The sequence below is a fragment of the Sylvia atricapilla genome, chromosome 23 (assembly GCF_009819655.1).
Source record: "Sylvia atricapilla isolate bSylAtr1 chromosome 23, bSylAtr1.pri, whole genome shotgun sequence".
NCBI classification, from domain to species: Eukaryota; Metazoa; Chordata; class Aves; order Passeriformes; family Sylviidae; genus Sylvia; species Sylvia atricapilla.
In genome coordinates, this window is record NC_089162.1 from 5,341,438 (window position 1) to 5,367,017 (window position 25,580).

At 62.2% G+C, this 25,580-nt stretch overlaps 3 protein-coding genes across 5 annotated transcripts; all 3 read right to left on the reverse strand.

Annotated features, from left to right (window-relative positions):
* Positions 1 to 103: 103 nt before the first annotated feature.
* On the reverse strand, positions 104 to 11,158 carry ABCG4 (ATP binding cassette subfamily G member 4). Its single transcript, XM_066334609.1, has 14 exons — positions 10,238 to 11,158; positions 8,064 to 8,181; positions 7,858 to 7,990; positions 7,598 to 7,648; positions 7,325 to 7,470; positions 6,968 to 7,091; positions 6,648 to 6,762; positions 6,280 to 6,416; positions 6,099 to 6,197; positions 5,790 to 5,958; positions 5,177 to 5,277; positions 4,853 to 5,011; positions 4,618 to 4,736; positions 104 to 4,535 (listed from the first exon to the last, which is right to left on the reverse strand). The coding sequence occupies exons 1-14, from the start codon at positions 10,629 to 10,631 to the stop codon at positions 4,310 to 4,312; spliced, it is 2,091 nt and encodes a 696-aa protein (XP_066190706.1). The 5' UTR covers positions 10,632 to 11,158; the 3' UTR covers positions 104 to 4,309.
* A 2,298-nt stretch (positions 11,159 to 13,456) lies between these two features.
* Positions 13,457 to 16,207, reverse strand: LOC136371068 (zona pellucida sperm-binding protein 3 receptor-like). 2 transcript variants are annotated; one of them, XM_066334898.1, is made up of 5 exons: positions 15,434 to 16,207; positions 15,075 to 15,209; positions 14,706 to 14,873; positions 14,413 to 14,616; positions 13,457 to 14,319 (listed from the first exon to the last, which is right to left on the reverse strand). In XM_066334898.1, the coding sequence occupies exons 1-5, from the start codon at positions 15,495 to 15,497 to the stop codon at positions 14,306 to 14,308; spliced, it is 585 nt and encodes a 194-aa protein (XP_066190995.1). In that variant the 5' UTR covers positions 15,498 to 16,207; the 3' UTR covers positions 13,457 to 14,305. The 2 variants fall into 2 exon arrangements, with proteins under 2 accessions (XP_066190995.1, XP_066190994.1); XM_066334897.1 differs by having other exon boundaries at positions 14,706 to 15,209.
* Positions 16,208 to 16,437: 230 nt separating this feature from the next.
* HINFP (histone H4 transcription factor) lies at positions 16,438 to 22,981 on the reverse strand. Of its 2 annotated transcripts, none has more exons than XM_066334900.1 (9): positions 22,648 to 22,981; positions 20,286 to 20,512; positions 20,048 to 20,159; positions 19,432 to 19,758; positions 18,842 to 18,919; positions 18,633 to 18,753; positions 18,416 to 18,554; positions 18,173 to 18,297; positions 16,438 to 17,608 (listed from the first exon to the last, which is right to left on the reverse strand). In XM_066334900.1, exons 1-9 carry the CDS (start codon positions 22,808 to 22,810, stop codon positions 17,089 to 17,091), a joined length of 1,812 nt encoding a protein of 603 aa, XP_066190997.1. In that variant the 5' UTR covers positions 22,811 to 22,981; the 3' UTR covers positions 16,438 to 17,088. The 2 variants fall into 2 exon arrangements, with proteins under 2 accessions (XP_066190997.1, XP_066190996.1); XM_066334899.1 differs by having other exon boundaries at positions 19,432 to 19,584; positions 22,648 to 22,976.
* Positions 22,982 to 25,580: the final 2,599 nt, after the last annotated feature.

Below are 25,580 nucleotides of genomic sequence, written 5' to 3' on the forward strand. Positions count from 1 at the left end.
CACACCTGGGTCAGGCTCCCAGGCCGTATTTGGGTCCCAAATTCAACGCTCCCCATCACACGCGTGCCCTCGAGGCTCTCAGGAAAGGGAGACGTCCAAGCAGTACACTATAAATATAAGTTTTATTGATGTGTGAAATCCAACAAGTACAGCTGGCATCTCGGAAACACCGACACAAACTGCAACGTCTCCTCCTGCCCAACAGCTCCCGGGACCCTCTGGGCACTGGGGAGAGCCAGCAGCAAAGCTGGCACCTGGCACCCCGTCCCTGCGGGGCACTTACCTGCGTGTGCAGCCCAGCCTGGAGAGCCCAGCGCCTCCCCTCCACCCTGCCTGGTTCCTGCCAGGCTGCAGCTGTGGGCAGCAGTGCCCTGGTCGCCCTTCACAGCCTCCTCCCAGCAAGGCAGGAAGACCTGGGCAAACGCCACCAGGAGCAGCTGGCACAGCAGGGCTCTGCCAGCAGACTCCCCGGCCTTTCAGCTGATACCTGCACATGATTTTGGCAAGATGTCCCGGAGAGAAAGCAGCTCACCCCTGTGGTTTTGTGGAAATGTGAGTTTCGATGCCTGCACTGCTCTGCATGGTGTCCCCCTCCCAGATCACACGTGTCCCCACTGCCCAGCCCAGTGAGAGCTGGAAAACCACAGGGTCCAGCGTGGCAGGGACACACACAGAGACCCCAGGCAGCCCCAGGCTGCCCGTGGCAGGGGGACAGGACAAATGCTGTCCACGCACAGTGAGAAGGAAACACTGTTTTATTGCCTGATTTGGGAGAGGGGCGAAACCCTGGGAGAAGCCCCATCCCCTGCTCTAGCCCAGGCTCCCCTCCAGCAAACCCCAGCCAGGTGATGAAGCGTTTGCTCTTGTGCGTGTGACAAAGGTGGCCTGGACATGCATGGAGGTGAGTGGCCATAGCCCTGCCTGCCACCACAGCACCCGTGACGGGCAGAGCCTGACACAGCCTTGGGCCAAAGGGGCTGAAGCAGTTTTCGGTGGGTTGAGGCTCAGCCGGTGTTCCCAGGCAGCCAGAGCCACGGCTTGAACCCCGCCCTCAATCCACTCAAAGTGCATCACAAGGGGCAGGAGAGGAGAGAGGGTGTGGGGGGAGAAGCCTGCTCTCCTCCCTCACACTCCTCCTGATTATCCAGACGCGTTCCCTCGTGGGACTCCTGCAGCCAGAAGCACCCACGGCTCGGCTTCCCTGCGCTGATAAAGTGCATCCTTGCTGCTTCCCTTAGTGCCCCCTGGAGCAGGATGGCTGCACCCCGCCCCTCTGCCATGCCTGGGCAGAGAAAACCCCTCCTGCCCTGCTCCTGCAGAGCAATAATCCCCGGGGTGCTCAGCCCTGCCACGCCAGCCTGGGGGGCTCAGTGCAAATGTGCTTCTTCTCCTGCATTTCCTGCACTTTCCACCACCTCTGGGACCGTCCTTGAAGAGACACAAAGGTCAGTGGCACCTTGGCTCCGTTCAGGCAGCACCGAGGGTGGCTCTGTCCTGAGCCACATCCCTCACTCATCAGCCCCTTCATACCAACACATTCACTTGTGTCCTGCTGCCCCAGGGATGAGCAGCCTGCCCCATCACCCCGCTCCCCAGAGCCCCTGCCCAGCTCGGGGACAACCATCCTGCAGCTCCAGGGTTTGTCCTGGCCCTCTGCCCCGCAGTGGCCACACCCCTGCTCAGCTGGGACACTGCAGCTCACGGGTGCAGGAGGCACAGAGCCCTCCTGGGCATCCCGGGGCTGCTGCCAGCTGCCCTACCCCCAGTGGGGCCCACAGTGGGAGCCACCTGCCCTGGCAATGTCACTCCAAGCTGGGGAAGCCTGTTCCAGCACAGCTTGGTCAGCAAAGCCTTCCCTGTGCGTGAGGGACACGGGCAGTGGCAGTCACTGGTGCCTGCTGGTAGCCCCTTCGCTCCACACACTAGTCCATCTTGTCCTGGTCCTCCTGGGAGGGGTGGTGGCCCTGGCTGTGACGGCACAGAGGTGTCCAGGTGTGCAGGGCACAGTGCTGGGGACGGCAGCACCTCCAGGGTGCAGAAGACAGGACCCACCACGAGAGCCACAAAGGGAGGAAGCAGGAGCCCCACTGACACCTCCTGCAGCTCAGGATCCATCCAGGGAAAAGCCTCAGCTCACCAGAGCTGGCTCTGTGCTGGGCCAGGCTTAACCAGCCCCAGCCCAAGAGCAGGACAGAAGCAGGGCATTAGTCCCATCAACTCCAGGGACAAGGAGAAGGGTGACAGCCCCACATCCCCCGGCTCCCTGCCCGTCCATGCACCTTGTGCAGGCACAGGGACTGTCCCCCACTCCTCAGTGCCCCTGAGGCTGTGGTTGGCAGCGCTGCAGCTGGCACAGCTCCACTGCAGAAGGGAGATCCAGGAGCAGACAGGAATTCTGTGAGGGACAGTGAAGAGTCAGACAACAGCCCCTGGGGAAAACCCCGATGCTCAGCATGGAAAGGGCAGCAGGGGGTGTCCTGCTCGCAGACCCTCTGTGGCCCCATGGCCAAACATTCCTCAGTGCCCTCCAGGCAGGGGAAACTCAGCTTTGCTGTGTGCCCAGCACCAGTGTCAGGCCAGCCAGACTCTGCTGCGCAGCCCGGACCCAACCAGCCAAAACCAACCATCAGTCTCCAGGATTCTGCTGGAATCTGGCCTTTGCCCTGCAATCCCTGGCTGCTCAGAGTGCCAGGAGCAGGATCCTCCAGGCTGACCTGAACCAGGGCCAGCCTGCCAGGGTGGGGCAGGGCTGCTTCCCCCACATCTGTGCTTGCCAAAAAACCTGCAGGTTCCCACGTCTGTGAGTGACAAGTGCAGCCTGGTGCCAGCAGTGGCAGCCCACCCACGGGGCCTGTGCTCTGCAGGTAAGCAGGGTGCTGTGTTCCCAGCACAGCAGCATGTGCAGATGCCCCAGCAGCTCTGGGCTCAGCTCAGTTCCTCCGGAGAGCCAGCAAGGTGCTGAATTGCCTTCCCTCTGCAAGGTGTGTGACTTTGGAGCAGCCACCAGAGCCACGAGCCAAAAGAGACGAGCCAGACTTTTCCTGGAACCAGTCACAAAGTGCAAAATCCTTCCCAGTGTCCGGGTCACCCGCTGCAAACAAATCACTCTGGGGTCTCACCTGGTGTCCAGTTCGGGCTCTGCTGGGACCCCCCTTCTGCACAGTGTCACCCTGGGGGGTTGGCACTGTGACAGGCCGGGTGTCCTTGGCATCCCCTCCTTGCACAGTCGGTGCTGAGCGAGGCTCGTCCTCCCCGTCCTGCTGAGACAGCCCCAGAGGTGCTGGGGGAAGAGGCTGCAGGGGAAGGGCTCAGGGCCAGCTCTCCTCCTGCAGCAGAGGCTCCGGGGATGACACAGCCGAGCCCAGCCCTGTATTTTCAGCCTCCTGGCACTGGCAGGGTGTGGGAGCCCAAATCCTCCTCGCTCCATGCAAGGGATCAGTCACTTCTGTCTGTGTTGGTTGATTTGGTTCAGACCCAATTGTCTCAGACCCCAGAGACAACAGGGACTGAATGTGGGACTCCCTAAGGTCTGAGAACACTGTCCTGCTCCCACAGACCCTGGTTTGAAGATCCTATCTCTGAGGGTGGTGTCCCAGCAGGAGACTGAGACAGAGTCCCCGAGTCCTTCTCTGCCTGCTGGCTCCCTTTCCCCTCCATGGAGACTGGGATGCAGTGGGGTTTGGGGGAAAGAAAAATAAGGAAAAAAAAGAAAAAAAAAAAAAAAAAAGGAGTATTTGCACAGAAAGGAAAGGGGCTTGCAGCAATCTCTGTGGCTACGGCGACAGGAAACACTAAAGCCTTGTGCAACTTCACCTACGGCATCTTTGGGCTCTTCTCAGCCCTGACTCACACGCTGCTGGCCAGGACGAGGAATGGGGCCACGAGCTGCCCTTCCAACTGTGCAGCTGTGTCCTCACAGCCCAGCCCCAGCCCGCTGCTCCCCCTGCACTGAGCAGGCTCCTCCCAGCCGTGCTGGGCACAAACCACCCGGGCAGGACCGTCCCTGGTGTCCCCAGGGCAGCGCCAGGCAGGGACAACAAGAGGGGACCCAAATCCATGGGGCTCGTCAGTCCTGGAGGGGAGGGTGGCACATGCCAGGGCTGTACAAAACGTTTTGCAATGAAGAGTGTGTGGAAAGGTTAAAACAGTTCCGAGATGTCTCAAAACCCTTCTCGACTGAGCCAGGCCTGGCTGGCACCTCCCAGTGCCTCCGCCACGGTCCGGGACCTGCAGGAGCACCGTGTCCATCTGCAGAACATCTCTCACAGCAGGCCAGGCCCGGGAACGGCACCGGGGCCCCACGGCCCCTTTATCTCTCCGATTTGACCTTGTACCTGAGCACCAGGTAAGCCAGGAGCCGCAGGATGACGAAGAAGATGCCCAGGATGAGGAAGTCCAGGTAGAGCTTGGCCTCCTCCACGTCCAGCTCCTGCAGGATCTTGATGGGTTTTTGGAAAGGGCAGAAGTCCTCGAGGCACTCCAGGTCCTCGCGCTCCATGGCGTAGATGGTGAGGATGACCCCCTCGAAGCCATACCTAGGGCAAAGCACACCCTGAGGGTCACAGGAGCCCCAGGGGAGCCCAGGACAGGGAGCTGTGGCCAGAGCTGGGGGCCCACCTGACGTAGGAGACGTAGGAGCTCCACTGCAGGTAGGTGGGGATGGTCTTGAAGCTGACGAAGAAGCCCGAGAAGAGCAGCACGGGGATGGCAGTGACGGGTCCCACAAAGGTGGCCACCTGAGGAGCAGAGCCACCGGGGGTCACGTCCTTGCCCACCCACGGGCAGCGCTTCCCCCCAAATTGTCACAGAGCCCCTCACAACCCTCCACAGAGCAGGCAAAGCCCCGTCAGACCTGCAGGGAGGTGGAAGCAGCCCCGATGAGCAGCCCCAGGGACTGGGCCACCAGGGCGGTGGCGGTGGCCAGGGCGGAGAAGAGCAGGAAGCGCGTGGCCTCGGGGGGCTGGCCCGTCATCCAGTACACGATGCTGCAGTAGGCGATGGGGCAGATCACCTGCACGGGGACACACACAGCGCCCTGCTGGCCCCACAGCCACCCCCAGCCCCACAGAGGTCACTGGGGGACAGAGGGACCAGCCTGGGCCACTGCGGAGGGATTGGCTGTGCCCAGCAGCACGGTGGGCTCCTTGGGGACATCCAAAATCCACGGAAAGCTCACCTGGAAGGGCACATCTGCCATGGTCTTGGCCAGGTAATAGGCTTTGAGGCTGTACCAGTAGTTCAAGTGCTCCCTCAGGAATACGGTCATCTCCTGGGGGACTGCAGGGAAATGAGAAGTGAGCAGCCAGAAATTCCCTGCCCTGGGGTGTCCCAGCCCCTCTCCCACCCATCCTGGTGCAGGCAGGTGGGATCACCAGGTAACCGCCCACCTGCCTCATGAGAGGGTGCTCAAACCTTCATTGGGGAAAAACCAAAAAATCAGTGGCTGATGGGGGAAATTTCCACGTGGAAAAGTCAGATTGGGTGGGGCGTTTAAAGCAAAGAAGGGAACCAGAAAAATACAGATTTACACACATCTTATCAGGATAAAAAAGAATATTAAAATTCCAGAGTTCTGCTTTGGGCCAGCAAGGCTCAAATAGCCAAACGACAGCAAATTAAAGGGCAAAACTGCCATATAGGCAAATGGAAGTTTCCCTCCTGTTCTTTAATTCTCTTTTCTCCTCTCTCTTATTCCCCCCTTTTGCCCAATCCCTCTGGCTCCCCAGCACACACACACTGCCACGCAGCTGGAGCAGCAAGGCGGGGTTTTGGGCCCAGGAGCTGCTTACAGGTGAGGATGGTGGGCATGAGGGCGGCGAACATGAGGAAGAGCATGGAGAAGAAGAGGAAGCCGGTGTTGTTGAAGACCTTGCCCGCGTCGTTGCCGATGTGCAGGTAGAGCAGCCCGATGAGCACCCCGATGCAGATGTGGGACATGAACCGCAGGTGGGTCAGCACCTGCAGGCACAGGGGGGGCTCAGCAAGGTGGGGCGCACCCCAAAAAACATCCCAAGGGAGCAGCAGAGAGCTCATGTAACTCCTTGTCTCTGCCTGCCCTCGAAGAGCCCAAGCCCTGGCCCAGCCTCCCCTGCCCTCACCGTGTCCCTTAGGATGCAGATGAAGGTTCTCTTGAAGAGGATGCAGAACTGAGTTGAGGTGCTGGTGGCAAACGTGTGGCTCTCGATGTGATCCACATCCTGCAAGACCACAGGGACACGGGTCAGGCTCAGCCCACGGGGCCCCTGCAGGCACAGGAGGCTCCTCTGAGCCCCCACTCACCGTCCCACATGTTGGGCACGATGAATCTGCCTTGTCAGGGCTGCTCTTCTTCTCAGCCATGGTGCACATCCCGTTCTGGACAGCGCGGAACAGGACGGGGTTGAGGTCCCCGTACTCTCCTGAGGCCACTTCGATGACTGTGGAGCAGGACAGGACCCCTGAGAGGTGCTGAGAGGGGCTGAGAGGGGCTGAGAGGGCCTGAGAGGGGCTGAGAGGGCCTGAGAGGGGCTGAGAGGTGCTGAGAGGGGCAGAGCCAACCAGCACCTAACAGGAATGGCACAGGCATCTCCCTTGGGCAACCTGGGCAGCCCCCAGGGTCGGGCACTGGTTTGGACCTTGTCACCCTCTGCTGGGGTAGGGACACTCACTGAAGTCAGCGGGGTTGTGGTACGTGGGGCAGTGCAGGCCGAGCCCCTTCAGGTAAGGGATGAGGTTGGTCACGACGCCCTTGAAGATGCACTGGCCCTGGCTCAGGATGTAGAGCTGCAAGAGAAAGCCGGGATGTGGCAGGTGCGGGGCAGCCAGGGCACTGTCACCCACCCCTGCCCACCTCCCTGTGCCAGGGGGACACAGGCCACTCTTGCCAGACCCCAGCCACACAACCCCTGGGTCAGATTCCTGCAGCCCACCCCTCCCAGGGGCTCTCTCCTGAGTCTTGGGGCCAGAGGGACCCTGTCCCAGCCCAAACCTTGTCGAACATCTCGAAGAGCTTGGCGCTGGGCTGGTGGATGGTGCAGATGATGGTGCGCCCACCCTGAGCCAGGGACCGCATCAGGGACACCACCTGGAAGCAGGAGGCACTGTCCAGGCCGCTGTGGCCACGCAGGATGGGGTGGGGGAGAAAGAGACAGCAGAGAAAGAAAGGCAGAGTTCAGAGAGGGAGAAGAACATCCTAAAGATGCCCCCACTTGCCTCCCCTCAGATCGATGCAGACCAGCCCCAGGGCACAGTCCCACCCCAGGCTCAGGTGGGCACCAGAGGGACTGGCCATGCCAGCAGGGGCAGCCCAGCTGGGCACGCAGAGCTGGGAGCCCCGTGGCCTCACCTGGTGGGCTCGTCGAAGAACATGACGGGTGGGTTGTTGACCAGCTCCAGGGCGATGGCCAGGCGCTTGCGCTGCCCCCCCGACAGGGAGCTGGTGCGGGTGTACGAGCACTCCAGCAGCCCCAGGGCCGTCAGGATCTCGTTCACCTGTCACACAGCCAAGGGTTTTCGTGGGCTTTCACCCCATCCCTGCCACCTCCCTGCACCCTTACTCCCCTTGTCCCCACCTTGCGGAGAGATGAGGGGGTCTGGGCCCACCCTGCCCAGCACTTACCAGTTCCTTCTTCACCTCCTGCTTCTCGCTCAGCTTCAGGTTAGCAGAGACCTGCAGGGAGATGTGAAGGGAGATATGACTGTCTGGTGGAGGGAACAGAGCTGGCTGCACTGTGGTCCCACCCCTGTCTGCTCAGGATGACGGGAGCACGGACAGCAGGGTTCTGTTCCCACATTCCCAGAGCCTTTGGAAACGCCTGATGTCAGCGTGGGCTCGGTGCCCAGGAGGAGACAGCCCACAGGACGTCCCCCAGCGCTCACCATCATGGCCTCGAGCACGGTGAGGTGTGGCAGGAGCATGTCATCCTGCATGATGTAGCAGGACATCTTGCGGAAGGTGCGCAGGTCCCGCGGCCGCCCGTTCACCAGGATCTGCCCCTTCATCCCGGTCTCCCTGCGGGGAAGAGGAGTGGGGGAATGCAGCACGGCCCTGCACCCCCAGCCCCGCTGGCTGCCCCCAGCCTCACCTGTAGCCGGCCAGGATGTTCATCAGGGTGGATTTCCCAGCTCCCGAGGGGCCCATGATCCCAATGAGCTCCCGCTGGCAGAACTTCCCTGACAGGCATTTGAGGAGAGTCTTGTACCCTGGGGGAGAGAGCAGCAGGGGTTTGGCCTCCCGGGGCAGCGGTGCTGCAGGGACTGTGATGCCATCCCAGCACCCGGGGCACCTCGGGTTGTGCCGGGGGCTGTGTGTGCCTGGAGGCGTCTCCACCAGCACCCCCAGGGCTATCCCACAGCAGCTGTCACCTCCAGCACGGGCCCTGCCCCTGGTCCTTGGCTGATCTCACGGATTCCAAGCGCTGAAGAAGTTCCTGACCTGGATCACAGCAAAGACCAGGGAAATCCCCGGGTCAGGTCACGGAGCTGCTAAGGAAGATTACCAGGCTGTGACACTGCTCCTGGACATGTCTTCAGATGCTGATCCCAAAGGCCAGGGGGGAGGGACGGTGGGAGCGGGGCAGCACAGGGCAGGCAGAATTCCCAATCCGGCTCTTGCCTTCATTGGCATTCACGCTGTGGCACCCGGCAGCAGCCACTGCTAATCAGACCTGGAATTATCTCTGCTTTAAACGCGGCTGATTAGCATTTTCTGGCAGAAGGAACATGATGTGTCGGGAGTAAGGAACAAGCACAGCCTCAGGCTCTCAGGAGCTGGCCCTGAAATGGAGCCCTGGCTGGGCAGCAGCGGGCCGGGGGGTGATAACCCCACGGAGCGAGCCTGAGCATCCATTCCCCCGACGGAATTGTGTCCCCTCCGCGCCCCACGGGGACAGCCGCTGTGGGGCAAGGCCAACAAATCCGAGCTGGGGCAACCCCAAGGACAGACCGCTCACAGTCCCACCGCACTGGGGGAGCCCTGTGGCTTGCCCTCCCCAGGGAAGGTCACCCAGCACCGTGAGCCCCCCGTTCCTCCTGGGCACCCCTCGGGATCAGGAGCCCGGAGGCAGGAGGGGGTCCCGCGGGCAGAGGGGCGGCCAGGGGTGGTCAGGGGGCTGCGCAGGGTGGCCAGGGGCGAGCAGGGCCGGTAGCCCCCCCAGCCCCGGCAGCGCGCACGGCTCCGCACCGCGCATGCTGCTCACGTCGGCGCCACTGCAGCTTGCGCAGCGGTTACTCACGTTCATTGACTGCCAGTAACCTCCTGCCTCAGCACAGCGGGGCCAGCCGGAGCTGCGGGCTGTGGCCAAAGCCACCGCCAGCCCCCGCCAGCTCTGCCCCAAGGCGGGGAGAAAAGCGACCCTCTCACCGCCAGCCCCGGGACCCCCGGACCCCTGGGCGTGCTCCCACCCGCTCCAGCTCCCCGAGCCTTTCCCCGCCGGTTCCCTCCTGGCTGCCCCAGCACCATCCGCCCGATGGACCCGCGGGATCCTCCTGGGATGCCTCCTCAGCATCCCGGACAAACAGGGCGCCTTCATCCCGGCAGAGGTCAGGGCTGCTCCCGCCGTGTTTAGCGCCTCGGTTCCCAAGCCGGGGACGGGGACAGAGCCCCATCCGGCACTCCTGGCCGGCAGAGCTCCTCACCGAGCAGCCCCGTGACCTCGGGCCCTGCTCGTCCCCCCGCCTGCCGTCAGCTTCTGCGGATCAGCTCACCCTCCATCTTATCGGGCTGCCGGAGCGGCATCCCATTAACTGAGAGCGCTAATTAAAGCAGACTACCACCCACCAGCCGCCATCTGCCTCCCCTCTCCCTCCCTGAGCTCTCGGCCAGAGCGGCACACAGGGAAGGGAGTCACGGCCTCGGCTGCACAGGGAGAGGAATTCCCCCCCAAATTACACCTTCTCTGAGCTGGGGCACCCCCGGGGGCTCCTGCTGCATCCCACTCATCCATCACACCCCGAACAGCAGTGCTGGGGAAACCCATCCCATCCCTCCCGGCTGCCCCGGGATGTCTGCCCCGGCCGGAGGTTTCCCTGGAATGCGCTCTGCCTTCTCCCGGCATTGCACAGCGCAGGCACACAGCATCTGCTGCGGGACACGAGCCTTCCCTCCTCCTCCCACGGGCTCCCGGAACAAACAACCCGCCACAAAGAGCCCCTGGCACCCGGACAGGCCAGGGTGAGATCATGGCATGCAGAACGGGAACGGGGTGAGAGCCCTGCGGGTCCCCTCCCTGCCCTTCCCCACCCGCCTGCTCCTTCCTACCTCTCTTCCTCCACCAGGAGCCCTCCCGCACGGAGTAGGACAGGTCGATGAACTCGATGTTGACAGCCGAGCGCTTGGGGAGGTGGGAGAACCTCTGCGCCTCTGTGATGTGGTTCTCCACCTTCTTCAAGTGGGTGGTGAGCAGCGGGGCGTCCTGAGGGCCGGCGTGGCACACGGTGTCCTCCAGGGCGATGGAGACGCAGGCGGGATCCATGCCCTTCTCCGCCATCCTGCCGCTCTGTGGGGAGCGCGCAGGGCTCGGCTCGCAGCGGGCTCCTTCTCTCAGGCACTGCAGGGACCAGCCCGCAGCGAGTCCCGTCTCTCCCGTCCCTCCTTCTCCTGCTGGCTCGGGGCCGCGCTGTCCCCTCCGCCCAGCTGCGGCCGGCACCCACATCTGGCTGCAGGGATGGAGCCAGCCAGGCACGCCGAGCCTGCGCCCAGGGCGAGCGGCAGCAGGGTTTTGTGCAGCTCCACAGTCAATAATTCATGCACCTCCTGCAGCTTGGTCCTGCTCTGCTGCCGGAGCCGCTCAGCTCCTCCGAGCCCCGGGGGCTGCCTGCCCCAATCCCGCTTGTCCCGGTGGGTGCAGGGTGGGAGGTGGCAGAGCCGATGTCCTGCCCTGCGCCTGGATGTCCCCAAGGACTCCCCAGGAACCAGCCCTGCCCCGGCCTTAGGGAAGGCAGGTATGAAATCCTAAACAAGCAGATTATTCCAGCTGCCTCCTTGGGCAAAGCACGCCACGCTCCTGGGGCAGAGCAGTCCTGGATACATCCGACCCTCAGATGGTGCCTGGGGTCCCCCTGGGCTGGGAGAGCCTTAACAGAGCAGGGAGGGGGCTCTGCTGGTGCCATCCCTTCTCTGCCTTCCTCGGCTCATGGTTTCACCTTCCGGGCTCTTACAGCACAGCCTCGGAGGCCAGGCCAGCACTGATACCCCTGCCCCAGCCCTCTCCTGCCTGCAGTGCTCCACAGCCGGCTGCAGCACAGCCGGCCTCCTCGCGTCTCCGCTGGGCTCGGGGGCTCTGCGGAGCTGCTGAGCCGAGCAGGGTGGGGAACAGGCTGAGCGCGGCTCTCGGAGCCTGGGAAGGGGTCTGGGATCCCCCCGGCAGCACCAAAAGGAGCTGGGGCTGTGCCTGAGCGGGCCGTGCCCTGCGCCCATCTCACCTCCCAGGCCGGGCTCGCACCGCCCGGCTAACCTACATTCAGCGGGGCTGCGGCGGCAGCGCACAGCCGGGCCCTGCCAGGGGCTGCCGGATGCCGGGGGCTGCGGGAGATCCCCCCAGCCCACTCCCTGCCGCAGGCACATCCCGCTCGGGGCTGGAAGGAAGCCAGCCCAGCCCCGGGGAAGGAGGGGTGGGGGGGTTCCCGGCCTGCCGGTGCCCTCCCAGCATCGGCGGGGTGCAGGAACGGGGGGTTCGGGGCTGGTGGTGGGGGGCAGCGGGCTGGAAGCGCCCTCGGGCTCACCTTGACTCCTCCGCTGGGCGTTCACGGAGCGCTAAATCCCGCAAGCGGCTCTCCGCGGCTTAGCCCAGCCCCGAGGCGCGGGGTGGGGACGGGAAGGCTTTGCCCGAGGATGCTCTTCCTTCATCCCCGCTCCCCGCCGGCCCCCTGCATCCCCGGCCCGCCCCTCCCCGGCCCCGGGCGCCTCTCGGCTCTCCCCCTCGCTCACCTGGCAGGGTGCGGGGCGGCGGCTCGGCTCCCGCAGCGCCCCCGCCTCGTTCCTCCGCAGACAAAGGGGCGATGCCCGGGGGGCCCGGCCGGGCTGGGAGCGGCTCGGTTCGGTTCGGTTCGGTTCTGTGCGGCTGCGGTGCTCAGCGGCGGGATCCGGACTGGGCGCTGCCCCCGCGGGTGCCCGGCCCGGGTCTCCTCCCCATCCCTCCGCGGGGCTGGGCGGGCTGGGCGGGCGGGGGGCGCTCCGGCCCCAGCTCAGCAGTGGCTAGCAGAAGCCCCGCAGTGGCTAGCAGAAGCCCCGCAGTGGGCAGCAGCCCCCCGGGCCGAGCTGCTCGGGGGCGCCCCTCGCCGCCAGCCCCGCGGCCGGTGCTGCCGGGCAGGATGGGCGGCAGGATGGATGGATGGATGGATGGATGGATGGATGGGCTGCCCGGGCGGGCAGCGCTGCCAGGCAGCGAAAAAATCCTCTTAAAGGGACCGGCCCAATTTCCTCTCGCTGCCTGCCAGCAGGCCCTGAGCATCCCTGAGCACACGCCTGGGGTTTGCCGGCCCCGCCTCTGCACCCCCAGTGCCGGCTCCTGTTCGCATCTGGGGCACAGCCCCCGCGGCTCCCCCCAGCCCAAACCCCCTGACTGAATCCTACACGCCCTAAACCCACTCCTGCCCTGCACAGACCCCCCAACACGGACATGGGGTGCAACCAGGGCTGCAGCGGCTGGGGACAGCCAGTGGGGTGACAGCCGGTCACAAAGGGTCATGGCAGGGGGTGTCCCTTCAGGGTTTTACCCCCAGCACACCGTCCCTGGTGCAGCTCGTCCTGCAGGAGCTGGATCCCCCTGCACCTCCCCAGCACCACGCCTGGCTCCCTCCTCGCTGTTACTCACACCTCTCACCCACCACAGCACTTAAACACAGAAGACATATGGAAATGAGTGGCACCAGCAAGAGTATTAATTAAAAAACCATCTGTTGAGCCGAGGAGAGCTTTCCCCACCCCTCGCCAGCTTAGGGTTGGGACAGATCTCAGGGCAGGATCCAGGCAGAGCAGAGCAGCGGGCTGTGCCAGGGGAAGGCACGAGGAGTTATCCATGGAGCCAAGCTCCTCATGGAGGTCTTAAGTCATCTTGTCGTGGAGCAAAAGGCATGTGGGACTCACCCAGTTGTCTCTGCACCCATCCCTGGGGCACTCCCTGCCAGCAGGGCCCAGCCCAGGCTGCTCTGGGCACTGCCAAAAGCCCTCCCTCCCTTCATTCCCAGGCACAAGGAGGACCTGGGAAGGACCCCATGGGTGCTAAACCCCTTTCTGCTCAGCTGGGCCCAGGCTGGTGGCCATGGAGCAACCAGCAGCTGTTGGGGGGTCATTTCGAGGTGGCAGGAAGCAGGGATGGAGCCCAGCACCACGGGCACACTCACATCCCTCTGATCCCCAGCTGGGACCTTCCTGAAGTGGCCTTGTCCATAGCTGTGTCCCCATGGTGGGACAGAGGGAGCCTGTCCTGGTTCTGTCATCTGTGTTCAGGGCTGCAGGGAAACAGGAAAACCTCTGTGATTCCCTGAAAACACGTTTTTAATGACCCGTGGCTGGTCCTCCAACACCCTCAGCAACGCCATCACATGTGCCCCAGACCATCCTCTCCTCCCCTGGGGGAATAAAACTGCTTCCATGGCTGCTTCCTCTGGAGCCTGAGATGCCCTCAAGGGCACCAAGCTGTTCCTGGCCGGAGCCAAACCTCTCCCTTTGTGGCCCCAGGCTGCTGGGAGGAGCAGCCCCTGGGAAAAGGGGCTCTCAAGGCAGGCCCAGAGACCCTCTGGAAGGAGCAGGACCAGCAGCCAGAGCATGGAGCAGCCTGTGGGAAAGATTTCCCTGCTGGGAGATGAGACCTTTCCCCACTGTGCCCTCCCAGGGCGGTTTAACCCGCTGCTTTCCCCAGCAGCAAGTGCTGCAGCCCTGGCCAGGCTGCTCTGTCCGTGCCGTGGGGACAGGGGACAGATGTCACCCTCCTGCTGCCTCAGCCAGCTCCCAGGGCAGCTCCACCTCTCAGCTCAGGGCCTGGAATCGCCTGACACAGAGAAATCACCACCTGCAGCACTGAGGGACAGGTATTTTACAACAGTCACAGGCAAATGGGGGCTGTCACCACTGTCCCCAAGTCCAGCCGCAGGAAACACACACAGATCCCAGCACCTGCTGCTCCCAGAGCATCCCCTGCCCCTGCAGAGTCCCGGGGTGAGCCAGCCCTGCAAGAGCGACTCCAGAAGGTCTCTTCCCCTCTCAGATGACAGACGGAGCTCGGGGAAGGAGCACAGCAATGGAGACACACGGGGAAGGGGAGCAGGAGCCAGGGTGGGAACCTCTCTGAGCACAGGGCCAGTGGCCACAGCCCCGGGTGGCCCAGCTCTACCTGGAGGAACCTGAGGAGAGCAAAGACGGCGGATTCTGAGCTGTGCCAACCTTCCCCAGAGCCCCGTGAGCCCCAGCCGGGCAGTGCCACCCCCAGGACCCACCGCAGGGCACGTGGCAGTCGCACTCGCAGATGTCACAGCGCTGGAACCAGCGGGCCCAGGCCGACAGTTTGGTGACACAGGCCGAGATCTTGATGCAGCCGCGGTTGAGGAAGGCTCCCCGGTGCTCCTGGCTGCCGCAGGACGAGGAGCACCTGCCGCTGATGTCCCGCTCGCTGATCTCGATGCGGCCGCGCAGGCAGATCCCTGCAGGGACACGGGCAGAGCCATCGCGGGGTGGCACCTCCGGGCCAAGGGCCGCACCGGAGGATGCCCCGTGTCCCGGGGGTACTCACGGAGGCAGGAGGGCTTGGGGCTCCAGCGGCCGTCCGACTGGCAGGCGCTGGCGGCGTCCCCCAGCAGCAGGAAGCCGGGCCGGCAGCTGTAGCGCACCACGGAGCCCACCCACCAGTCATTGCCGTGCACCACCGAGTTCCGATCCGCCTCGGGCCGCCCGCAGTTCACTGCCGACACGGATGGAAGCGGGGCTGGCAGCCCGGGCAGCCCGCTGGCCACGGGGACAGCCCCAGCGGTCACCCCGGCAAGGCTGTGGGTGCCCAGGTCTGTGTCACCGAGCGGCTCGGGCTGCTGGAGACACTCACGCTTCGTGTCACCAAGCCCCGCAGCGTCCCCGGGGGTCCCCCATCCTTCCTGCGGGGCTTTACCTCTGCAGAAGGATTTGTAGCCCAGCCAGCAGCAGCTGCCGTTCCCACACTGGCTCCTCTTCAGCTCCTTGTGCCGCCCCTTGCAGCCCCCCAGGCAGATGGGCGCCGTGCCAGACCAGTAAGTGTCCAGCTCTCCTGGGGCAAGGCAGGGCCGAGCTGGGCTGGGGGGTGAGGACACCAGCAGCTGCCCAGCCCCCAGAGGTGTTGGAGCCCAAAAAACCCACCCCAGCCCTTACCGTGGTGAGGAGCGCAGCCACTCACACCTCAGCTCCCACTTTGTGCCAAGATTTGCTCCTCACTGCTGCCAGCGGCTCTGGGGCACCCATAAACCCCCTCATCCCTTCCAAACCCCCTGTTACCTTCTGGGTCCTGGCAGGAGACGAGCGTGGCCAGCACGGCGAGGAAGAGGAGGCACAGTGCCATCCTCTGCCTTCCTCCCCTCACCCCTCCAACCACAGACCCTCTCTGCTCGCCCAGGAGAAAGTGAACTTGGTTTGCGCACACCGCCCCGGGCCAGGGGATGCTGCGGGACACGGGGGCAGGGAGGAGACGTTCCTTTAATGCCAATCCTCTCCCCAGCAGATAATCTCCGGCAGATTACCCCGCCGGGACACGGTGTTTAAAGGGACACTCCCAGCAGCCACGGCCCGCTCCAGCAGGAGCAGGCACAGCCCGGTTTGGAGCGCGCTGGAACGAGGGCCAGGCTGGGAGTGCTGCGAGTGCAGAGCTGGCACGGGGCCCTTCTCTCGAAGGCATCCTGAGCCCAGCCCTGCCAAGGCCAGGGAGCAGGGGCCAGGCGGGGACAGGAAGGCTGGGCAAGGCCACACCGAGGGCCCAGGGCAGGGTTCCTCTGCCTGGAGCATCCCCCAGCAGTGTGTGCTCTCAGGGACAGCTTCTGCCTCTCCCCCAGAGGTGCTGGGAGCGAGTGGGTTCCCCCAGAAACGCGGAATTCCAACAGGTTTTGGCACCAGCCTGAGAAAGGAGCAATGGGGAAAAGTCAGTGTGCAGCCAAGACCAGCAGGGTTTCCCCAGGTGTCCCCTCTGGGCACACCACAGAGGGCAGGGACCCCAAATTCACACTGTCCTTGTCCAATCATCAGCAAAGGGTGAGCTGGCCCCGCTCACAGGCCCAGGCTACACCCTGTATTCAAAACCAGCCTGACGAGGCAGCAAAACTCAGCCCCACGGCAGGAACACCAGTGTCACAGCTAAACCCGGCCTTCCAGTGCCACCTCTGGGGAGCAGCAGCCTGCAGTGCCAGCTGCACAGTGCCAGCAGAGCCTGGCAGCTCCTCAGCGCCCACCTCCCACCACAGCACGGCTGGCAGCGAGAGGCTGTGCAAAAAAACCACCCCAGACACTGCTGGGCCTGGCAGCCTGATGTTTATTTGTCTTGCCAGTTTGTCAAAGCACACTTTGGCCAGACCAGGAAGCCAAACCCCAATGTGGGGAGGGCACCCGGGGGATGCCAAAAGCAGCAGGAAGATCCCAGTGTCCCAGGGCTGCAAGGGACAGCACCTCCAGCATCGTCCTGCCAGAGACCAGTGCTGGTTATGGGATCAGGGAGGCAACCACCAGCACCAGGTGACACAGGACATGTGTGCAGGAAGGGCTGATGAAGGCGTGACAGCCCCTGGAGAAGGCATGGAAGGGGCAGGACAGGCCTGCCAAGGGCCACACGTGCTCCCAGGGGTGAGGCTTCAGCACCAGTGTGTGCTCCACACACCATCCTGCCTGGGGAACAGGCTCAGGAGGGCACAGCTGGTGACCACTGCCAGGCCTGGCCACACCTCCTGCAAGGGTGGCAGCAGGTGACCCCCAAGAGGAGGAGGCAGACAGCTCTTTCCAGCTCAGACCACTTGATTCACCCCTGGGAGAGCTGTCCCTCCCCTCTCCCCATGCTGACCAGAACCTCCAGCCACGCTGTGCTGAAGACAAGCCCAGCCCTCTCCCTGAACACTCCACCAGCACACCCCAAGGAGGCTGAAGTTCTCCTCCTGCACAGAGGCAGCCCCTCACACGATCTGGATGCCCAGCTCCTCAGCTGTTTTCTGCAGCCTGTCCATGACGTTCTCCTCCAGCTCCAGGGGCAGGGCTGCTGTGCCCTTCTCCCCCGGGGCCGTGCTGGCCAGCACGTAATACACAGTCTCACTCTGGCCCTGCTCGTTGGTCCTGTTCACCACACGGATGATGGGGTTGGTGGTGCTGCTGGATCCTTGCTCTGAGGAGGAGGAGGAGGAGGAAGCAGCTCCTGGGCAGGGGCTTGGCTGTGCTGGCTCAGGGCTGGGAGCAGAGCACAGGGCTGGGGGCACAGGCAGCTCAGACATCCTGTTCTCTGCCAGGGCAGGGGTTGCTGGAGGCTCCAGGAGGATGCCCTGCAGGTTGCCCTGGCCCTCAGGCAGCACCAGGCACTCGCTGGAGCCATCCAGAGCCTCCCCACGCTTCTCCCTGTCCTTGAGCAGCTGCTCTGTGAGCTCCACGCTCTCGTAGCGCACCAGCTGCAGCCTCATGTAGCCATCCTCGTGCTCCCTGTACCTGGGCACAGACAGGAGGGGTCAGCCAGGCACACTCCCCTTCCCAGGAGGTGGGGAACAACAGGGAAGGTTTGGGGAGGGCAAAAGAAAAGGCACAACGTCCAAAGTTTCAATCCCGGTGCTGCACGGATGGTGTTTCAGCCTCTACTCCCAAAAGCACACCCATGTGGCAGCTTCTGAGCTTTGTGCCAGGTTCAATCACCTCCCCAGCCCATCTCCTTCCACCATTCTGTTCCACTGGGAGCATTTCGGGTCCATCCTCTTCCCCTCCCAGCTCTCAGGCTCTGGAACCCCTTGGGAGTTTCCTAGAGAGGGTGCAGCAGAGGCTTCTGTCTCTGATTCATCTCTCTAAAGGGGGACACCGGGACCCTGCCAAGCTCAAAAGTGTCCCACCAGAGGCACCCCTTGGAGCTGCCACCCAGCACTGCTCAGGTCCCACTCAATGTTCTGCCCAGTGCCTCCCAGCCTTGGGGAAAAGGCTCTTGAGCACATTCACAAACATCCCAACGCAGGATGCAGCTCCAGCTGTGCCCTGCACTGCAGAGGAGCTAAAGGTGAGCAGTACCTGAAGCGAGGATGTCCCGAGGGCCATTTGAACTGGTGCTTCTTCCTGAGGTGGACAGTGAGGTTGTTCCCCCGTGTGAAGCACTTGTCACAGACGTGGCACTTGTAGCGGGGCTCTGCGTCACCCTGAGGGACACACGGAGCCGTGTCAGCGCCCCACGAGCCCACAAGTGCAGGGAAGGAGCCAGAAAGTTCTCTGAGCAGACAGACACGGGGCACCAGGAGCAGTGCAAGCCCTTCCCACCTCGTGGACTTTCCTGTAGTGCAGTTTGATGGAGCACAGGGAGCGTGCAGAGAAGCTGCAGGCCTCGAACTCGCAGCGATACGCCGGCTCCTTGCTGTGAGTGTCCAGGTGCTTCCGCAGGTCGATGAGGTTCTTGCAGCTGGGAGCACAAAGGGAGGGAAGGAAGCTGCAGCAGAAACACACACACACACACACAGAGGCCCCTGGCCAGCCTCACCTGTAGTCACAGTAGTCACACTTGAAGGGGCGCTCCTCGCTGTGGCGGAAGCGAATGTGGTTGCGCAGCGAGGAGGGCAGCGGGCAGGTCATGTCACACAGGGGGCACTTGTAGTGGTTCACTGGGCCAAAAAACGGGGAGAAAAGTCACCCCCCGGAGCAGGGCAGAGCACACAGCCCACAGAGGCTGAGCTGGGGGCCTTCACTCACCGTGGTTCCTCATGTGGTCGCGGAGCAGCCTCTCCGTGGCAAACCTCTTGGAGCAGTGGGAGCACTGAAACCTCTGCTCTGCAGCAGCGGGGCAGGGAGGGCACAGGAGACACCAGGGCAGGGGAACAGCACACAGAGCAGTGAGGGCAGCTGTTACAGAGGGCTGGAAACGTGGGTGTGCAGCCCTGGGGCCCCACAGGAGGAAGAGCCTCCCACCCTGCCTCTGTGAGGAGAGATTTCCTGCAGGACACGGCCTCAGGCTGCGCCAGGGGACGGTCAGCTGGGACATCAGGAGGAATTTTTCCATGGAAAGATGCTGGAAGGGGCTGCCCAGGGAAGTGGGAGAGTCTCTACCCCAGGTCAGGACCAGGCTGGCCGACAAGGTGAGGATCAACCACAGGCTGGACTCAACCTCAGAGACCTTTTCCAACCTAAAAACCACCCTGGAATTCTGCGGCTCCCATCAACCAGCAGAGAAGCCAGGCTGCTCCAAGCACACCCTGCCCTTGGCTCACAGGGTACAGGCAGCTCCAGCACCCCAAACCCCCCAACCCGGGGCTCCCCCAGCCCCTCCTGCCCCCGGGGCTTACGGTCCAGGGCGGTCTGGCGGCGGATGTGGTCGAAGAACTTGGTGTTGTTGGCAAACATCCCCCCGCAGGTGGGACAGGCCACCACCTTCTCCTGCGTGTGGCTGCGCAGGTGCTCCCGCAGTTTGCAGCGGCCCTTGAAGCTGCAGTTGCAGTCTGGGGAGGGACAGCACGGCTGAGAGCCCTCCCAGGGGACACAGCCCCACTGCACAGCAGCTTCCTCACATCCTGTTTTGGCCAGCAAGGCTCCAGGATCCCCACAGAGCAGGGGGAGATCACCACAGCACAATAAATGTGGCACCCCACCCTCCCCACAAGCAGTTAAGGCAACTGCACAAACACTGGAGAAATTAATCAAAAAATCACAATAAAATTTAAAATTAAAACAGCCCGTAGCCTTTTCTCCAAGGTTACATATAAATTACATATAAACAGGAAGTTCTGTACTAAGCACTCCACTGCATTCCCTGAAGAAAGTTTTGCTGGAATATTTCACGGTCAAAACCACGCACACACAGACACACACACCTATTTCTGAAGGCCAAGGGGCTCTGAAACGTGTCCCCCGGTTCCACATTTGCCACCCAGCCCTGGAGAGGCCCTGCAGGCTCCCACCAACCTTTCCAGCCACAGAGCACCACGTGGTTCTCCTTCCCCGCTGCCTTGTACTCGGAGCAGAAGCTGTGATCCTCCACGTGCCGGTAGAACCACTCAGGGTTGTCAAACGACCTCTGAGGGGGACAAGGACACACAGGACAGGGTGAGAGAGACCAAAACAAGCCCAGAGATGCTCCCACCCAGCTCCAAACAGGTGAGCTGCAGCACAGCAGCTTCCACACCGCGGCCCCAGCTCTCACCTCACAGTACTCCCAGAGGCACAGGAAGTTCTCCTGGATCTCAGGGATGATATTCCGGCTCTGGAAGTCCAGCTGGCAGTGGCTGACGTCTGCCTGGCTCTGCAGGGCCCTCAGCCCCCACTGCTTCAGCTTGGTGTGGTAGCAGTGGAAGTAGATGTGGCGCACCAGGTCAGCCGAGCTCTCCAGGGAGCAGAAGCCACAGTCCTGCCACAGGCACGTGTATTCCTCTGCAACACAAACAAAAAATTCCTCTGCAACACAAACAGAGCGCTCCTGGGCAGCACAGACCCCTTCAGTGCAGCACAGACCCCTTCAGTGCAGCACAGACCCCTTCAGTGCAGCACAGACCCCTTCAGTGCAGCACAAACCCCTTCAGTGCGGCACAAACCCCTTCAGTGCGGCACAGACCCCTTCAGTGCGGCACAGACCCCTTCAGTGCGGCACAGACCCCTCCAGGGCGGCACAGACCCCTCCAGGGCGGCACAAACCCCTCCAGGGCGGCACAGACCCCTCCAGGGCGGCACAAACCCCTCCAGGGCGGCACAAACCCCTCCAGGGCGGCACAAACCCCTCCAGGGCGGCACAAACCCCTCCAGGGCGGCACAAACCCCTCCAGGGCGGCACAAACCCCTCCAGGGCGGCACAAACCCCTCCAGGGCGGCACAAACCCCTCCAGGGCGGCACAAACCCCTCCAGGGCGGCACAAACCCCTCCAGGGCGGCACAAACCCCTCCAGGGCGGCACAAACCCCTCCAGGGCGGCACAAACCCCTCCAGGGCGGCACAAACCCCTCCAGGGCGGCACAAACCCCTCCAGGGCGGCACAAACCCCTCCAGGGCGGCACAAACCCCTCCAGGGCGGCACAAACCCCTCCAGGGCGGCACAAACCCCTCCAGGGCGGCACAAACCCCTCCAGGGCGGCACAAACCCCTCCAGGGCGGCACAAACCCCTCCAGGGCGGCACAAACCCCTCCAGGGCGGCACAAACCCCTCCAGGGCGGCACAAACCCCTCCAGGGCGGCACAAACCCCTCCAGGGCGGCACAAACCCCTCCAGGGCGGCACAAACCCCTCCAGGGCGGCACAAACCCCTCCAGGGCGGCACAAACCCCTCCAGGGCGGCACAAACCCCTCCAGGGCGGCACAAACCCCTCCAGGGCGGCACAAACCCCTCCAGGGCGGCACAAACCCCTCCAGGGCGGCACAAACCCCTCCAGGGCGGCACAAACCCCTCCAGGGCGGCACAAACCCCTCCAGGGCGGCACAGACCCCTCCTGGGCGGCACAGACCCCTCCAGTGCGGCACAGACCCCTCCTGGGCGGCACAAACCCCTCCAGGGCGGCACAGACCCCTCCAGGGCGGCACAAACCCCTCCAGGGCAGCACAAACCCCTCCAGGGCAGCACAAACCCCTCCAGGGCAGCACAAACCCCTCCAGGGCAGCACAAACCCCTCCAGGGCAGCACAAACCCCTCCAGGGCAGCACAAACCCCTCCAGGGCAGCACAAACCCCTCCAGGGCAGCACAAACCCCTCCAGGGCAGCACAAACCCCTCCAGGGCAGCACAAACCCCTCCAGGGCAGCACAAACCCCTCCAGGGCAGCACAAACCCCTCCAGGGCAGCACAAACCCCTCCAGGGCAGCACAAACCCCTCCAGGGCAGCACAAACCCCTCCAGGGCAGCACAAACCCCTCCAGGGCAGCACAAACCCCTCCAGGGCAGCACAAACCCCTCCAGGGCAGCACAAACCCCTCCAGGGCAGCACAAACCCCTCCAGGGCAGCACAAATACACAGCTCGAAGAGTGTCTCCAAGCAAATCTGCTCTCCAAGTCACTTTCCTCTCCAAGTCACTTTCCTCTCCAAGTCACTTTCCTCTCCAAGTCACTTTCCTCTCCAAGTCACTTTCCTCTCCAAGTCCAGCTCAGCTGTTGCAGGTGGGCAAACAGCACGGGTGTTTCCCTGAGGTCCCAGCCCTGCCGCCCTGCTCTACTCAGGGAGAGGGGAAAAAAGGCCAGGAACTCCCTCTTGTCAGAAAATCAGAGTTATTTAGGTCGGAGAAGCACTCCGAGAGCAGCGAGCCCCAGCCGTGCCCACCCTGTCCCCAGCCCAGAGTGCCACCTCCAGGGATGATGGGCACTCCAAACCTCCCTGGGCAGCTCCTTCCAAAGCCTGAGCAACTTTTCCATGAGGAAATTCCTCTTTATGTCCAAGCTGACGGTCCCTTGGCACAACCTGACGATATTTTCCTTGTCCTGCCGTTCCCTGCGAGCAGAGCCCGATCCCCCCCGGCTGTCCCCTCCTGTCAGGGACTTGTGCAGAGCCACAAATCCCTCCCCGAGCCTCCTTTTCCCCAGCGCCTCACCCAGAGGGTCCATCTCGTCGCGGTGCTCGCCAGGGAGGTGCTGCTGCAGGTGCTGCGCTACGTGCGCGCAGAACTCCTCCATCTCCGAGGCCACGAAGGAGCACTGCTGCCACTCGCACTGCAGCACCACGGCCCCCTTACCGCCGGCACGGGCTGGCGGCATGGCCGGGCTCGTGCAGGGCCGTCCGGGGCTCCCGTCGCCACCGGGAATCGGCCTCGAACCCGGCGGGAGGCGCGGGGAGAGCGCGGCCGCGACCCCCTCCTCACCGCCCCTCCGCCCGCCTCTGCCCCGCGGGGGACCCCGGGCCGCGACGGACCGAGCCCGCCAGCCAATCAGCGCGGCCGCCGCCCGCCCGTCCGCCAATCAGCGCGGCCGCAGCCCGTCCGTCCGCCAATCAGCGCGGCCGCCGCCCGCCAATCGGCGCGCAGGAACGCGCTGCTGCGCCCGGCGGCCCAGCGGCTCCACCGGCAAGCAGCGCTGTGCCACAAAGGTTCCGACGTTCTTTAGGGCCTCAGGGTAATTGGGGCGTTAAGGTCTTAGGATAATTGGGGCATTAATTATCCTTCGGGTTTGGGAAAAATCTACCCCAGGAGCGCTCCTCGCTGAAAAGAACTGTGGCTGCTCCGTCCCTGGAAGTGTCCAAGGTGCTGGAGCCATTTGGGACAATGGAAGCCGTCCCTGCCCTTGGGATGAGCTTGAAGGTTCCCTCCAACCCAAACCATTTAATTCCCAGTTAATTCTTGGTGCTTCCGGAACAATTCGTTGCTTAAATAAGAGTCCTCACAGTGAAAATCCATCCTGACAAACACTGAACACAAACCCCATCAGTTCTGCAGCTCTCTGCTGTGAGATAATGCAATGAATTCTCTCTGTTCCTCAACCAATAGACAAATTGAATTAAATAAACCTCGACTGTCCCATCTGCTGTCCCAGGCTCTTTTTTATGCAAAGCAGAGGCACAATCCCCAAAGTTTGCTTTGGCACAGGTAAATGCCTTTTTAAAAAGGGTTTTAAAAGGTTTAAAAAGGGTTTTAAAATGTTTAAACCCCTTTTTAAGAGGGGTTGTACAGAACGTGCCCATGTCAACACACAGCAGCTTCTGCAAATCCCAGAACAGAGCCCAGCTCTGCCCCGACGTGAATGGAAAACACGTGCCCAAATCCACCAAACCATCCCGAAAATCTGGGTGTGAGGATTTTTGTAAAGAAAACACCAGGTAAGAGGGTTTCATCTCAAAGGAGCCTGGCCGAGCTTTTGTTCTCTCTCTGTTTGGTCGTTTTCAATGCAATGGCTTTGCAGCCAGCACAGAGAACACCTGGACTGAGCAGACACGGAATTTATCCCGAATATCCTCACCAAAATACAGCCATCTCCAGCCCAGGAGACAAAACCCAGCGCCAGGAGGCAGCTGGCAAACGCAGCCCATTGCTGACAGAACAAAACCAGCTCCTTTTGGTGCCACTTTGCATCTGTCCCTGCACCTGGAGCTCCTGCCACTTCTGTGAGCTGCCAGCCAAAGGCCACGCACCTGGAAGGGTTGGGAAAGAATGGAATCAGAGGTTTTTTAGGTAGAAATCCATCCACACGTTGGGAAAGGTTCTGCACACAGGGGCTGGGGTGTTCATGTCCTCCCAGCTCTGAGCAGGCAGAGGACACGAGGGGTTCCCCAGGTTAAAAAAATATAAATTGGGAATTACTCAGGATGTTGTTCCAGTCCTGCCTCCCCCAGACACAGCCTTGGCCAGCTGCTGCTGCTCCTGCTCTTGGTGCTTTTTTTTAATTTCCTCCAAAGAGAAAGAATAATTATACTTAAAAAATAATTACACTAGAAAAAAAAAAAAAAACCACCAAAAATTAACAACAACAACAACAAAACACCTAAAAATTCAAACCCTTCTCCAGGAAGACAAGGCCACGTGAGAGGCTGAATTAACCTCCAGATTAATTGGGGAGAGCTCATGGAAGGACCAGGAGGGCAGGATTTTACCTCGTGGACACCAGGAGGGCAGGATTTTACCTCGTGAGCCGGCAGCAGACTCCATCAGGAGGGAGATTTAATTAGGAGCAGGCTCCCGGCGCCAGGCTGGTGTAAGATGAGCCCAGCAGAGCCGCACGGAGCCGGCAGAGATCCTCCATCCAGCCTCACTGCAGGGCTGCCGTGCTTAAAGAAGGGTTTAGAGGCTTCAATTCCTCGGTTTGGGTTGATGCTTTAAGATTTGAGCTTTTGTGGGTTTTATCTCTCTGTGACCCTGCAGTTGTTTAGTGCAGAGCTCCACACCCCACACACAGTGTGAGCTGCTGCTGCCCCACTTTGGGCACACACAACAATTCCTCTCCAGGCCTGGCAGTCAAGGAGCCCTCACTGCCTCAGGCCTCAGAGATGGGAACAAAAGGGAGTTGGGGGCAGCAAACTTGGGCTCAATGATTCATTACCTGGAGCTGGAATTGGGAGATGAACCCCCAATGTGCCAATGGCCCCAACTGATCCAAGTGTGCAAAGCCGTGACCATTGTCCATTTTGGGTGCAGCCCCTGGGGGGCTTTGTCTGCCCTAAATGTACCTGAGACCCTTCAATAAATAGAATTATAAATAGAATTTATTATTTTAATTCTGTCTGGCCTCTGTTTTTAGGTAGCCCAAAAAGGCATCAGGATATTGCACAATCAAGTCTTGCTGCCCACAGAGGGTTGGCCACCAGAACCTTTGACCTGCCTGCCTACATCTCAAAACCAGCTTTCATTTCCATTTCACTCACAGGTTTTAGATTTTTAGCCTCTCTTGCCAGGCAATCCTATCTGTAGGCTTTTCCTGTCTCACCTTTCCCAACAAACCCAGGTCAGGAGCTGCTTTCCTGGCTGCTGTTTCCTCTGCAGGTTCCTTCAGCCCCTGGGGGAGCCAAACCCAGGGATGCTCCTGCCCGTTCTTCTCATGG